The sequence below is a fragment of the Physeter macrocephalus genome, chromosome 21 (assembly GCF_002837175.3).
Source record: "Physeter macrocephalus isolate SW-GA chromosome 21, ASM283717v5, whole genome shotgun sequence".
NCBI lineage: Eukaryota > Metazoa > Chordata > Mammalia > Artiodactyla > Physeteridae > Physeter > Physeter macrocephalus.
In genome coordinates, this window is record NC_041234.1 from 4,295,340 (window position 1) to 4,311,721 (window position 16,382).

General features: G+C 49.1%; 1 protein-coding gene across 6 annotated transcripts in view; it reads right to left on the reverse strand.

Annotated features, from left to right (window-relative positions):
* Positions 1-16,382, reverse strand: part of MAP7D2 (MAP7 domain containing 2) — a 126,648-nt gene that overhangs the window by 101,996 nt on the left and 8,270 nt on the right. For 2 of the 6 annotated variants that reach the window (XM_028482465.2, XM_028482468.2), the window contains exon 1: positions 15,450-15,763. In XM_028482465.2, coding sequence (XP_028338266.1) covers positions 15,450-15,576 — 127 coding nt within the window. In that variant the 5' untranslated portion in view covers positions 15,577-15,763. Of the gene's footprint in view, positions 1-15,229; positions 15,303-15,449; positions 15,768-16,174; positions 16,343-16,382 lie in introns of those variants that run through there. The other 4 variants (XM_028482466.2, XM_028482462.2, XM_028482464.2 and 1 more) reach the window with 4 other exon arrangements.

A 16,382-nucleotide genomic window follows, 5' to 3' on the forward strand; every position in this document is an offset into this window, starting at 1 on the left:
CCTGCATCGGCAGGCGGACTCTCAACCACTGCACCACCAGGGAAGCCCGAGGCAGGTGGATTCTTAACCACTGCGCCACCAGGGAAGCCCTGCCCTCAGCCATTTCTTACCATCCAAGGAGCACTTATTGAACCAGCTACTCTACGACTTGTCTCATGAAAAAGTGTACAGTTTGATCAAGACAGAGGCATGTAAAAAAATATTTATAATACTGGTAAGTTGCAATAAATCTGTATCAGAGCAGAGGAGGACACACTGCCTGGGGGTGGGAGCTGTGCATGTGCCCCCCATATCCCCTCCAGAATGACTGCAATTAAAAAGACTGACAAAACAGGGTACTGACAAAGATGTGGAAGAAATGGAACTTTCATGCCTTCCTGGTGGGAATACAAAATGGTAGGCAGAGTAACAGGCCCCCAGAGATGTCCACGTTCTAAGCCCTGGACCCGTGAAAATGTTACCTTTTATGGCCAAAAGCCCTTTGCAGATGTGATTAAGTTAAGGCTCTTAAGATGGGGAGATTACCCAGGATTTTCCAGGTGGCCCCCATGTAATCACAAGGGAGGTAGGAAAGCTAGAGTGAGAGAGAGGAGATGTGACAATGGAAGCAGAAGTTGGAGAGAAAAAGATTGGAAGATGCTATGCTGCTAGCCTTGGCGATGGAGGAAGGGGCCACGACTCAAGGGATGCGGGCAGCCTCTAGCAGCTGGAGAGGGCAAGGGAACAGATTCTCCCTTAGACCCTCCAGTAAGGCTTTGCTGACACCTTCACTTTAGCACTTCTGATGTCCAGAATTATAAGATAATGAATTCATGTTGCTATAAGCCATTAAATTTGCAGTAATTGGTTATAACAGCAATAGGGAACTACTTCCAACTGTTTGGAAAACAGTTCGGCACTATATGCAAAAGCTGAACATATGCCTACCTTCTGACCCAGTAATTCAACTCCTAGGTATGCACACAACAGAAATGCATGTATGTGGGCACCAAGAGATGTGTGCAAGCATGTTCATAGCAGTTTTAGTCAAAAGAATAGAAAACTGGAAATAACCCAATTGTCTATTAGCAAGAGAATGGATAAACCAAATTGTAGTATGTATAGTCACACAATGTAATACTACTCAGAAATGAAAAGAAATGAACCACTGGGACTTCCCTGGTGGTCCAGTGGGTTAAGAATCTACACTCCCAATGCATGGGGCCTGGGTTTGATCCCTGGTCGGGGAACTAGATCCCACATGCATGCTGTAACTAAGACCCAGCATAGCCAAAATAAGTAAATAAATAATAATTTTTTAACAAAGAAAAGAAATGAACCACTGATGTCTGCAACATCATGGATGAATCTTACAGACACAATTTTGAGTGGAAAAGAACAGACACACAAAAAGTATATACTTGAAGAAAAAGTTCTGGAGATGGATGGTGGTGATGATTGTACAACAATATGAATGCACTTAATGCCACTGAACTGTACGTTAAAAATGGCTAAAATGGTAAATTTTATGGTATGTATATTTTGCTACAATAAAAATGTACCTACTACAAGAATCTATTTTTATAAAGCTCAAAAACAAGCAAAACTAATCTATAGTGAAAAGAGGTGAGAACAATGGTCACCTTTAGGGGTTACTGTCTGGAAGGAGGCACAGGGGAGCCTTCTGGGTACTGGAAATATTTAGTTTCTTGATCTGGGTGTTGGTTACATGGGTATATATGTCAACATTCATCAGACTGTATGTTTAAGATCTGTGCACTTTAGTTTCCAAATGCCAACCCCAAGTTTATTTGCACATGATTTGATTTACCTGAATTCGTGTTATCAACACCGTAATGGAAATGGAAGAGAAAAGAAAAACCCACCAAAAGTGTGTGTGGTCAGGGAAGGCTTCAGGGAAGAGGTGAGGTGTGAGCCAAGTACTGAAGGGTGAACATGGTAGACACAGACAGGAAGGAATTCTGGACAGAGGGAAAAGCACGTGCACGGGCGGCGAGGTGCATGCAGATGCAGAGGGTGCCAGACACTACCAGCTGGGGGTGATCACTGGCCAGAGAAGGGGGGCTGGAGGGGTAAGAGGGAGCCCCATCCCAACACACCCAACCTGGGAAACCCCAGCAGCAGTTTGGACTGTGCTTATGCTAGGCTGATGTCAGAGGAGGTCAAACAAGACTGCGATGTGATGAATCCATGACAGGGAGGGTGACCTGGACAGAGATCCCTAAGGCTCTTGTGATAAAGAGTCGGGACCTAGATGACAGGGTGTGACCCAGGCATTGGCAATGGGGACAGGGCCGTGAGAGATGGAGGCAGAGCCCCCTGCCTTGGTTGTAATGGGAGTGGGAGAGGGGAAGGCTGGTAAGTCTGCTGGTTAAGCCCACGTGGCTGGTGATCCCGCTAACCAGAGGGGAGAAGACCAGACTACCCTTTCCCCTGCCTCCTGGGCTGGAAGTGGAGGACCACAGCGCGTCAGAGTTGGAAAGCATTAGTCAGATGGCCTAGGGTGCCAGTACACTCACAAGCAGCCAAGTTCTTCGCCCAGGCCAGCACAAGGCCACAGTGTGAGGAGCAAGCTGGACGAGAGAGCTTAGGCTCATCTACTTCACTGAGCAGTTCTGGAGAAGATTCCTTCAGCTGTGCTGCTCATGGCTCCCCAGTGCCCTCGCCAGCCTCACCTTCCACCACAGGCTTCTCCTGTGATCTCAGTCCCTGCCAACATCCCCCTGTAAAAGTTCTCCCCACAGCCCATCCATATCCTGCATAGCTCATGGTTTCATCTCATGATCTGATAATGCCTTATAAGTCAACCTGGTTTCTCCTCCAGCCGTGCTGTGCAACCAAAACTGAGGCAGGGACGGAGAGGGCACCCCAGGGCCCCCAGGGGCCAGAGATACGTCTTGGCTACTAGGTTCTATCACGGCCCTACAGACCTGATGTGAACCACAGGAGCTAAGTGCCAATTCTGTTCTTGGTGGCCTGTGCACATCTGAGAGGGTCTGAACGACAAGTACCAAATACCAGAGCTTGTAGAGGAGAAACCAAAAATAGATGGGATAAATGAGGACCTTGGGATGAACACATACACACACACACACACACACACACAAACACACACACTACTCTATATAAAACAGATAATCAACAAGGACCCACCTTATAGCACAGGGAACTCTGCTCAATATTCCGTAATAACCTATTTGGGAAAAGAATCTGAAAAAGAATGGATATATGTATAACTTATTCACTTTGCTGTACACTTGAAACTAACACAACACTGTAAACCAGCTATACTCCAAAATAAAATAAAATAAAATAAAAAATAGATGGGTATGAAGGAACTTGTTTGAAGCGTGAAACACACTACTTATTTCTTTTCCTTTTTCTTTTTCTTTTTTTTTTTTTTTTTTTTGGTAAGCGGGCCTCTCACTGTTGTGGCCTCACCCGTTGCGGAGCACAGGCTCCGGACGCGCAGGCTCAGCGGCCACGGCTCACGGGCCCAGCCGCTCCGAGGCATGTGGGATCCTCCCGGACCGGGGCACGAACCCGTGTCCCCTGCATCGGCAGGCGGACTCTCAACCACTGCGCCACCAGGGAAGCCCTCTTTCTTTTTTTAAAATAAATTTATTCATTTTATTTATTTATTATTTTTGGCTGCATTGGGTCTTCGCTGCTGCATGCAGGCTTTCTCTAGTTGCGGCGAGCGGGGGCTACTCTTTGTAGCGGTGTGCGGGCTTCTCATTGCGGTGGCTTCTCTTGTTGTGGAGCACGGGCTCTAGGCGTGTGGGCTTCAGTAGTTGTGGCTCATGGGCTTCAGTAGGTACGGCTCGCGGGCTCTAGAGCACAGGCTCAGCAGTTGTGGCGCACGGGCTTAGTTGCTCCGTGGCATGTGGGATCGTCCTGGATCAGGGCTCGAACCCGTGTCCCCTGCATCGGCAGGCGGGCTCTCACCCACTCAGCAGTTGTGGCGCACGGGCTTAGTTGCTCCGTGGCATGTGGGATCGTCCTGGATCAGGGCTCGAACCCGTGTCCCCTGCATCGGCAGGCGGACTCTCAACCACTCACTGCGCCACCAGGGAAGACCTCACACTCTTTATTTCTGATCTAACCTGGCAAGGTCAGTGAACATCTAGTTAACTGCACAGTCCAATTCAGGAGCCACTACCACATGTGGCTATTTAAATTATTTAAAATCAGATACAATTAAAAAGTCAGTTCCTCAGTGCTCAACAGCCACATGTGCGAGCGGCTACCATTTGGAACAGACGTAGAACAGAACAGAAAGTTCTATTGGACAGCGCTGCGTATAGTATCTCCTGCTTGAATTGGCCTGATCATAAGAGGCACTCATTCTGAAATCACCTTCACACACCTTTACATGTCACCTTCACACACCTTTAAAAAAGGGGGTAAGAATCCTTTTAATTTTTAACTAATAAAGATAAAATTATGCACCACAAAGGACACTCAACATTCCTTAGTAGAAAGGCACCATGTCTTCTTGGGTCATTCAGTCGAAACAGAGAGAAAGTAAAAGACAAGGAAGAGAAATGAAAGCTGAACAGGGTAGAGTGAAACAGTCCATTTCACTCCCTTGACTGTTCTGCTATAAAAAGAGTTAATTTCGCCCCAGAAGATTAGGGATATGTAGAAATTAATGGACCATTAATAAGAAGCAATTATTCTTTAGAAATAATTCGTGACTGACAAAAACAAAATCAAGTGAAGTGGAAACTTAGGTGGGTGAGGAGGGGAAAAAAGGAGAGCAGGAACATGTTTTGCAGTCAGAAAAAGAATTACTTATTGTAACTGCAGTTAAGTGCAATTTCATTCCTTATACCTTTTTTTAAAAAGATTTTATTTATTTATTTTTGGCTGCGTTGGGTCTTCGTTGCTGCGCGCGGGCTCTCTCTAGTTGCGGCGAGCGGGGGCTACCCTTCGTTGCGGTGGGCAGGCTTCTCATTGCAGTGGCCTCTCTTGTTGCGGAGCACGGGCTCTAGGCGTGTTGGCTTCAATAGTGTGGCTCGCGGGCTCTAGAGCACAGGCTCAGTAGTTGTGGCACGCGGGCTTCAGTAGTTGTGGCTCACGGGCTCTAGAGCGCAGGCTCCATAATTGTGGCGAACGGGCTTAGTTGCTCCGCGGCATGTGGGATCTTCCCGGACCAGACCTCGAACCCGTGTCCCCTGCATTGGCAGGCAGATTCTTAACCACTGCACCACCAGGGAAGCTCCACAATCAGTAATTTTTTAGAGGGCTTTTCGTCTGAAGACGTAACTAAATCTGCTTCAATAATATTGGTTACCTACCTGATGAAAATGAATGAAATTTTGTTCATAACACATATCTACACTGGGGGAAAATTTACCCACGTGCAAGGAAAGCTTCCACTGAAGGCTGTCATAATATTTCACCACCAATTGTCACCCCTGACTGGTGCTCAAAATAGACAGCTAGTGGGAAGCTGCCGCATAGCACAGGGAGATCAGTTCGGTGCTTTGTGACCACCTAGAGGGGTGGGATAGGGAGGGTGGGAGGGAGACACAAGAGGGAGGAGATATGGGAATATACGTATATGTATAACTGATTGTTATGAAGCAGAAACTAACATACCATTGTAAAGCAATTATACTCCAATAAAGATGTTAAAAAAAAGAATTTATTGCCCTTCATGAAAATGTATTTCAGGTTTCAGATAACTTTTCAAAATATTAACCTTTAAATGTGAAAAAAAAAAAAAAAAAAAAAGAGAGAACCGAACACACACAGTTAATAAGGTAGAGAAAAGGAAACTCTCCTAAGAGGAGACGGCCCCCTTGCAGAGGGACGTTTGCCTCTCTAGTCAGTGGAATGCTGAAAAAGCATGCCTAGGTGCTAAGCGAGGAGAACATAGGGGAATCTTGTGTGTGTGTGTGGTGTGGGGTCTTTTTAAAAATAAGCACAGCAGGAGAATCCTGTTTTGCCCAGTTTATGATTCAGATGGTTATTTCAAGTTAAGGGCAAACATTAAGGTGTTGTTTTGAAAATTTATTAACTTCAGGTATTCATTTATGCACTCCTGTCTCCCTCCTTTTGCTTATATAAAATACAGCAGAGGGCTTCCCTGGTGGCGCAGTGGTTGAGAGTCCGCCTGCCGATGCAGGGGACACGGGTTCGTGCCCCGGTCCGGGAGGATCCCACATGCCGCGGGGCGGCTGGGCCCGTGAGCCATGGCCGCTGAGCCTGCGCGTCCGGAGCCTGTGCTCCGCGGCGGGAGAGGCCACAACAGTGAGAGCCCCGCGCCCCGCAAAAACAAACAAACAAACAAAAAAAACAGCAGAAATGAATATGAAAAGTGTGAGAGAAAGAGAAAGAGTGGGATAGAAAAATGGAGCTAAGAAGGAAGTTAATCCAATAGCTCTACCATAGCAATTGGGGTTGCACACTGGTTGACCTGCTAAACCAACAGTTAACTCTTTTTTTTCTTTAATTTTTTAAAAAATTTATTTATTTTTATTTTTGGCTGCATTGGGTCTTCGTTGCTGCATGCGGGCTTTCTCTAGTTGCGGCCAGCGTAGGCTACTCTTCGTTGCGGTGTGCGGGCTTCTCCTTGCGGTGGCTCCTCTTGTTGCGGAGCACGGGCTCTAGGTGCGCGGGCTTCAGTAGTTGTGGCTTGCGAGCTCTAGAGCGCAGGCTCAGTAGTTGTGGCTCGTGGGCTCTAGAGCGCAGGCTCAGTAGTTGTGGCACACGTGCTTAGTTGCTCCGCGGCATGTGGGATCCTCCCGGACCAGGGCTCGAACCCGTGTCCCCTGCACTGGCAGGAGGATTCTTAAACGCTGCGCCACCAGGGAAGCCCCACCAACCATTAACTCTTAAAGACTCGGTGTCAAAGGCAAAGACAGACCAACTGCTCAGGAGAGGGACAACTTGGTCTGGGCAGGGGCTTGTCCTTCAGGCCCTGAAAGCGAATTCGGGTTAAGCGGCCCTGCCCAGTAAGTCCCCCTATAGCCAGTGCCAGCTCTGCCACATCATCAAACCTAGGTTGTGGGAGGCAGGACCAGACCCTGAAGTCACTGGAACTGTCCAATTGTGTGGTCTCCAGAGTTAGGGGGTCTGTCCTGTCAGCCAACCAGAACTTGTTGATCATAATCAGAGTGTAGCTTCTGTGAACAGGAACTAGGAAAGCACAACACTAGCCCTGGGGGGGATGACCAGATCTGCCCTCACAGATCCCATCCCGACCCAGCCCAGCAGACCCCACCCCGCAGACGGGGTTCCCCACCGGACCCGACACTGAACCCGGGGGAGCCTGCGCTGGCTAACACCGCTCTCCTCCCACTGTTCCATCAGTATCATACCATGCTTTCCCTCCGTAACAGCCCAACATTTACCGCAAAGCCAAGCCCACTCCCTTTCCACAGCCTGCCAGGTCCCCGAGACAATCCGTGCCAGGGCCTCGGCACTTGCCCACCCTGGGGAAAGCAAAAGCAGCTTCTCTCCTCGAGAGCCTGAGGGTCCAGGGCGGTTTTGCCTTATTGTAGGGGAGACCGTTTTATCAAAGCATCTTTTGATTTCCACACAAGAGATCTAAGATAGACTGAATACCGCAGCATACATCCTGTTCTTCATACCACACTCAATACCATGGTGCCCTATGTGCCCAGCAGAACTTTCTGCCATGAGGAAAATGTTCTAGATCACCGCGTCCAATATGCGAGCCATTAGCCACAGTTGGCTACTGGGCAGCTGAACTGTGACTAGTCCACGTAGAGATGTGCTGAAGTGTAAAGTCTTCCACTGGTTTTGGAAGACTTGGTGCAAAGAATAGAATGTCAGATATCTCATTAGTAATTCTTTACACTGATTACATGTTGAAATGACAATATTTTAGATACACTGAGATAAATAAATTGTATTATTATATTAATTTCCTGTTTCTTTTTGCTTTTTCAATGCAGTTATTAGAAAATTTAGGAGTACATATGTGACTAGCATTCTATTGGTATTAGCCAGCACCAACCTATACCATTATTTAGTAGTTTTCTTTAAATTGAATTTTTTTTCAGTTTTACTCATTCTGAAAATATTCATGAAATTACAGTTTGAAAATATTCATGAAATTACAGTGTGATGTATTAGTTGTATTTTTACAACGCAATTAAAGAATCCACAGGACCATTAATCTAAAATTGAGAAGATAAGTTTGTCCACGTGTAACCTAAACCCTCTTGTGTACCACACCCTTTGGGAAATGCTGGCCCAGGACAGAGCTACTCAGAGTGTGGCCTGTGGACAGATGCCAGCCTCCTTATTGTTCATTATCGTCCACAATAAGGACATAAATTGAGAGCACGTATTTAGAAACATTCATAGCAATTTGACAAACTAACGTGATACCCATTGATATCTTGGAATCTGGTACCTAATCTGATATTTTAAAATTGGGACCTGTATTTTACATGTGCTTTATATTTTGTTTCTAGTAAGTACTGTAAATTGTAGTTAAGAGTTAGAGACACACTGGGCTAGAGTATAAGAGAATCTTCCATGGGCCTTCCAGAGTGATGACCAAAGAGCCGCAGTCCTCAGTCACAGCCAATGCAGTGCTCTAAGACAGGAAAGCATACTAAGGAGATCTTCCAGACCCCAACATAAAGGCTGGCACAGAGGGGATGGGGGCTTAATTCCTGGCAAACAAGAAATTCTGTTAAATGAAACTTCTCTTCCTCTAAGCATTTTTGTTGATAAAACTTTTGCTGTAATTCTAAGAAATGAAGGTCCTCATCACCTCTGTAGAGAAAAACAACTGTGTACTATAAAAAAAAAGGCACACAAAATCCTTATAAAATGTGTATCAATAGTACTGAGCTAGATCTTGAGAGGGGTACAAAAAATGCAGGAGGCATGACCCATGTGCAAAAGGAATTTGTTATAATCTATCTGGAATGGCACAGAGGCATGGAGATTAAAAATACTTAACTCTAGAGTCAAACACTGAGTGTTTGGGTGTGAGTCCTGGCTTGCCACTTACTGTGTGACCTTGACCAACTTATTGAACCTCTCTCTCTCTCTCTTTTTTTTTTTTTTTTTTTGCCGTGCCACACGGCATGCAGGATCTTAGTTTCCTGACCAGGGATCGAACCTGGGCCCTGGCAGTGAAACGGCTGAGTCAGGGAATTCCCTTACTTGACTTCTCTTAAGGTCAATGTACTTACCTGTTACAGTAGAGAATCTCCAAAAAGGGAGATTCCTCCTCTCCCAGTAGGCGCTTACCATGCCTCACCTCGAGAGGTGGAGTCTATTTCCCCTCCCCTTGAATCTGGGCTGGCTTTGTGACTTGCTTTGACCACCAAATGCAGCAGAAGGGACATTCTGGGACTTCCAAGTCTGGGCCATAAGAGAACTGGCAACTTGTACTTCCTGGCTCTTGAGGAACAGCTGCCACACTGTGAGGAAGGCCAGGACAGACTCCTTGTGTAATTTGAGACACCCGGACCATGAGAGGCCATCTTGAACATTTCAACCCCACTTGAACATTTCAACCCCAGCTGACAGCACACGCAGCAGGAGAACCACTCAACTGAGTCCAACCAACCCCCTGAATGGTGAGAAATAGTAAGTTTGGAGTGTTTTGCTACACAGGAATAGAAAATTACAGATCTCTAAAATGAGAATAAAAACAGTATAAAGGATGGCTATGAGGAATAAAGTAAATAACGTATGACAAGTGCTTATAATGGTGCTTGGGACATAAGTGCTCAACAATTAGCAGCTGTGACTATTTGAGGAGCTAAAATGAACACATGGGCAATGTACGACTGCAGACTACTTGGGAGGTTCCATTCAGCTTCTCAGTGCCCTGCAGGCCCTGAGCAGAGGAATGGCCAGGAGGTGAAAAGACAAGGCTTTGCGGTGAAAGCAAGTACTGGGACTGAAGGACGCAGCGTGCAGATCGACGGCTTCTAAATCCCTGATGCATGGAGAGCCACCCGAGAACTTCCCGGCAACCACAATATGCGCGCACATCAAGGGCTGAAGCCTAGAGGTCTCCATGGAGACAGTGTAGATGGGTGGCTGCCAGGACCCGGGGAGTGGATGACGGGTGAGGGGGAATGGGGAATGACAGCTAATGGTTATGGGGTTTCTCTGCGGGGTGACGAAAATGTTCTAAAACTGATTGTGGTGATAGCTGTACAATTCTGTGAATATACTGACAACCACTGAATTGGGCATTTTAAATGGGTGAAATGTATGGTATGTGAATGTTGTCTCAATAAAGCTATTATTACATAAATAGGCAAGGGGAGGGTAAAAATGAAGAGGCCGAGATGGCAAAGGAGCAAGAAACGTTCCATAGGGTTGTCTGGGGGCTATAAGTCGGCAGCTTATTTGGCATGGAGGGGAAAAGCGGTTATTTTCAGACAGTGAATGAACCCAGAGCCAGCCAGGAGCTATGTACCCTGGGGACAGACGCTGCCGTTCCAACGGATCATGGGCACTTGGCGTGACTGCTGTTCCCTCAAACACTTTGTAGGGGTGCGCCTCACTCATACCTGTTTTCCTTTTGCTTAAATCACACCCTGAACTCCACTCATGACAAGGTTCTTAAAAAGAGGAAAACTTCTTAGGCAAGAGGAAAGCTACCGCTTCCCAAGAGAGAAGCAGACCAAGGCCTACATTCAGACAGACCTCAGAGGCGGATGAAGGGGAACCCGAGGCCCAGCCTGCCCCGGAGCCTCAGGTGCTGAGCCGGCAGGCTCCTCATTGGGAGGTGGTCACCTCAGCCATGAGCTGGGCGGTGAGCAATCCCTCCTGGGCCACGGCGCCCCAAGGGCAGCCACCCTGGACCACTGCCTCTTCCTTCTTCTGGTGTAATTCGTTCAAAAGAGGCTAGAGGGCAGGGCCATGGAAAGTTTTCAAATTATCAAACTGCTGCCAGAGTCAGCTCAGCATGCCTACCGTCCCTCCCCCACCCCCCGAAACCGGGCAATACCATCATAAGCGTCATCATACTACCTGCCCTGTGAGCACTTACTCTGCTGAGCCATTACGAGTTCTACCTTGTTAAACCCTCCCAACAAAGCCCACTAGACTACTGACCAGCATCCCCCAGAAAACGACATCTCTCGTCTGCCCAAATCAACCCTGCAAATCCTACTGTGTTATAAGTCAATCAGTATAACTACTGCAGAAGGCAAGATGTTCTTTCAAAAAGTGAACGATGGCAGAAGATGGGGCATCTGAATGAGAGGAAAACATCCTTTAATTGTGGAGAGGGAGAAGGGATAGAGATAGAATTGACAGACTTTGACCAGTTGGGTCACTAGGGTCAGTACATCAGAAAAGAAACAGTTGATGGTCAGACTTCCAGGAATTTGCCCTGAAGGTCCTGCCAAGTCAGAGTCCTTCAGTGCCATAATTCCACAAAGCCAGAAGCCCCAGACCAAATACAACTTTGTTTCTTTCTCTCCTGACCTTGGCCCTTCTCACTGCCGAAGGGACTTGCAATGTTAGGACACACACACAAGCTCAATTTGCTCCTCTTGGTCCAAACAGCTTTAGGATGAGAGTGGTCAGTAATGGTTTTAGGGAGTTCCCTGGCGGTCCAGTGGTTAGGACTCCGCGCTTTCATTGCTGAGGGCCCGGGTTCAGTCCCTGGTCGGGGAACTAAGATCCCACAAGCCGTGCAGTGCAGCACAAAAAAAAAAAAAAAAAAAAAAAAAGAATGGTTTTAAATGCAACTTTGAGAAAGGATGAAGAACTCTGATTTCTTGGGGCCCTACTCTCAGCCTTTCCTTTTCCCTACTGTGGCCCCTGGGGAGAGGCTCTCCTGAACTTCCGGTCTGCACCCCTCCATTCTTCTGATCCAGGACGGGGGTTGGAAGACAGGCAGATGGAAGGACAGCAGGGAACCTCGTCTCACCTCAAAGCAATTCCCTCCTTACCAGGGAACCATGGGCAAATGGATTGAACTCAGTAAACAGTATTTACCTGCAGAAAGCACTGGAAAGTTCAACAAGCCTCAGGAAACATGCTTTGTAATTCCACTATCTCAAACTCCTCCACCGACACGCTTCTTTAATCCAACTCACGAGTATTTACTCAACCCAGGGGATCTGCTCCCAGCATAATGCAATTGTCAAACATCAGTTGCACACCTACTCTGTGCAAAAACTCTGCGGAGGAGTAGGATGACCACCCAGTCACCCTCTGCACCAGGCCTTGCCCTCAAGCCAATCATCTAACAGAAGGGACAATGGCTAACCAGCTTCAGCGTTTACTGTGTGTCAAGCACTGCTTTACAGATATCAATTCCTTCCTCTTCAAGGCAGTGTTTCTGTCCCGCCCCCCCACGGTGTTCTTAAGCCCATTTTAAAGGTGAGAAAACTAAAGCTCAGCGATGTCTCCCCGAGGTGAGACATCAGGAAGGGGAGAGGCGGCATTCACACCCAGGCAGTGTGGATCTCGATCGCCCGAGCTCCAATGACAGCAGGAGCCACCAGCACAGGGCCCTGCTCACAGTGGGCACCCAATGAACATCTGCCGAGAGGAACTGGAAGGTTAATGTCGTCACACGGGCAGAATAAGAAGAGTGCTTTCCTGCAGGTGCTGCAGGCACAGGCAAGACGAGTTCCTTAATTCAGGCTGAGAGAAGCCTAGAGGAAGTGAATGCCCGAAGGGAAAAGGGGAGAAGGGGGCATTTCAGACTGAGCGGCGCCCAGGACCTGTGTAACACCGAGGCAGTCTGACAGCGGTGATCTGGTGACTCTGCTTGCTCCTCATTCCTTATACTGTGATATAACACAAGCACTAAAGAGAACAGCACATCTGGTAATTTCTCTCCTGGGAGTAATTTAAAGGAAAGAAAGAAAGCATCACTGGTGGGTAATGGGGAAAAATGCACAGGATTTCAGTATTGGAAGAACCTGTTGCTAGAGGAAACAACCAGAGAGGTATTCCCCTGCGACCTTCTACAACAGCTCCCAGGAAAACCACTTGCCGGCCCATATCGCCCAGCTGTGCTGCCGTGAAATTGTCCGAGAGCCTAAACATCTCAGGCCTCTTTGTCTTTTCTGCCCCTCACAGCACTCAGCACAAGCTTAGGATCAATGGTTGACTCTCAAGAAATGCAGGTTCACTCTCATCAAGAATGGGTCCCAAATGATAAGGCCTTGGGCAGCCAAGAGTAATCAGTACCAAGGTGTATTATAATAAAACCTCAAAGGGCTTCCCTGGTGGCGCAGAGGTTAAGAATCCGCCTGCCGATGCAGGGGACACAGGTTCGAGCCCTGGTCCGGGAAGATCCCACAGGCCGCGGAGCAACTAAGCCCGTGCGCCACAACTACTGAGCCTGCGCTCTAGAGCCCACGAGCCACAACCACTGAAGCCTGTGCGCCTAGATAGAGCCGGCGCTCTGCAACAAGAGAAGCCACTGCAATGGGAAGCCCGCGCACCTCAACAAAGAGTAGCCCCCGCTCTCCACAACTAGAGAAAGCCCGCGCGCAGCAACGAAGACCCAACGCAGACAAAAGTAAATAAATAAATAAATAAATAAATAAATAAATATTTAAAAAACTCAATAATCAAGACTTCTCTGAGGATGACATTATTTTTCTAAGTACCTAGCCTCACAAAACCCGCTTTGAAAGAACAAACCATGGTACTACCTGGCACCTAAATTGAACACTCCAATTTTTCCACATCAACCCTTATGCACATAGAAGTTTATGAAATATATATATATATATATTTTGACCCCATCGCGTGGTTTGTGGAATCTTAGTTCCCGGACCAGGGATTGAACCCATGCCCCCTACAGTGGAAGCACGGAGTCTTAACCACTGGACCACCAGGGAACTCCCTGAAATATTTTAAACCTGCACACAACATGTCTTTCCATATTTCTAATTTCAAATGAAGGAAAAGAGCTTTAAGCTATTTTTCTACAATAAAGTTTCCAACTAGAACTTAATAAGGATGTCCCCTTATTAAGTGCCTTCAAATAAATTAAAATATCACAGATATTTCAGGCTCAACCATACAGCTCCACCGTGCCTCTAAAACATCGAAACGACCTAATTGTTTAAACTCTCGACCACATAAAAATGTGAACTTTAACAACCTCCCTTTTCCAATGTTTTATATTCTACTAGGTCCCCCTCCCCCAAGGCTGGTTCTGATGGATGGGTGGGTTTTGGGTTTCTCCCTAGCACATGCAGCCGAGTTTCCCAAACAAAAAGGACGAAAACAGAAGTACATCTTTTTAGTATTTATATCACTATCCTGTGATATTTGTTAAATTCTGCCTTCAAAACAAATGCGTGATGAAAAACGCAAACTGGGAAAGATTTAAGCCACCTCCTCCTTCTCGAAATGATGCAAATGAAGGCCCAATCAGAACATACCCCTCCCCCATGAAAACCATGTTTTAAGTGATTAAAGAACACTGCCCTTGATTTCCTTCCCTTCCTTGGTACACCTTACATAAAGCACGCAGATCTTCACTATGCGATAATTCTCCAAATCCTATACTTAAGATCTGTGCGCTTTTGTGGGATGCACGTTATACTGCGGTAAAACACGCCTTAAAAATAGCTCACACTAACTTAAAAAAAAAAAGAAAAAAAAAAAGGTGTTGCCAGGAAAAACATGAAATCGGTTTCCAAGTTGCTTACACACCCGCGCTACCTGCAACCACTTTACAGAACGTTAGAAGATGCGAGACCAGCTTATCTAAAATTCTGCCAAATGTCCTCAAAACCTCTCCCTGCTTCGCTCGTTTCCAGGCAGCCAATCCGGGGACCGTCCCTCCTTAGCTCCCAGCAGCTGCAGCCTCTAGGGCCGGGGGAATCATCCGCCGCGCTGCCACGCGAGGCAGCCGCGACCCCGCCAGACCCCTGGGCAGCGCACCCGCGGCCGCCGGGAGCGCAAGCGGGCGGCAGGGGAACCCGGCCCGGGACTCGCAGCTGGCCACCCCTGCCAGTGGGTGACGCGCCGGTTCTGCCCCCGGGGGACGCCGCGAAGCACGAAGCTGGGCTGCCCCTCGCGCGCGACGCCCGAGACGCAGATTGGGCAGGCGCGCAGGCCCCGGCCACCCCCCGCGCCCGCTCGGTCGGCCCCAGTGCCCCCCATGCCTGCTGCTCCGCGATGCGGGGCCAGCCCCTCGGGCCCTTGGGGCATCAAGCGTGGTCCCGGTTCCCGCACCCCAAACACACCTGCCACCCACCCTAAGCCACCCCCAATCCCACCCACTCACTCAGGCCACTCGAGAGGGTACCCTGCCACCGGCACCGTGAGGGGCGCCGGCTCCGGGATCCCGCGCTCAGGCGACCCCGGGCCGAGGAAAGGACATTAGCTCAGTTCCGCGCCCCGCCCCCCACGGCCTCGCGCTCCAGAACCTCGGCCTCTTGCGGCCCGCCCCGCCCCGCCCGGGGGCCTGAGGCTCCCACGAACCCGCCGCATCCCGGGAGCCCTACCTGAAGGCCGGTGGTTGGGCGGCGAGGTCCGCACCGCGCCCGGTTCGGCCATCTTCCCGGGGAGCGGGGCGGCCCGCGTAGCCCCCTCCGTCCCGGCTGCCGCCCCGCAGTCGACGCCGTGCTCCATCGGGATGCCGGGGCCGCACAGGCGCACTGCCCCTGCCGCCGCGCCGTATCGGACCCGCGCGCGTCCGCACGCGCACGCGTCCCCCCCACGGCGTGCACGTGCGATGTGCGCACCGGTTCTCAAGCCGCGCACGAGCACCGCGTGCACACGCGAGGTGCACACGGGTTCTCAAGCAGCAGGCGCCTACCTCGTGCACTTGGCAATATGCACACCAGCCCTCAGACAGCACGAGTACACGGCGTGCACGTGCAATGTTAGCACTAGTTCTCACAGCGCTCCCACACACCGCGTGCACGTTCGATGTGCACACCAGTCCTCACAGCGCGCACGCACACACGGCATGCACACGGTTCCTCATACCATGCTAACACGCAGCATGCACACACTGCGTGCACACACCGGTGTAATCACACGTCCCCACACAGTGCATACACTCAGCATTATATACATGGGATGTAGTTTCTCACACAGGGTGCACACACATCCTCACGCAGTGTGAACACAGCGCGCACACACCATGTGTACACACCTGCCCACCCAGCACGCACATGTTCTCACACGGCTCGCAGAAGTTCACACACACTAGGCATCCACATACGTAGAGCTGCAGCTCTGGAAACAGGTCCTATTAGGGCCTCGGGCAGGCGCCGCTTGGGCCAGTGCCACGTGTGCAGATGCCTCCCTCCAAGCACAGAGGTGCACGGGTGGCAGGCGCTAGGTCTTCCCTCACCGCAGCGACGGGCTCCAGGAAGCCAGACTGGTGGACCTTCAAGGAAGAGGAGGGGCACGCAGTCGGCCTTCCAACC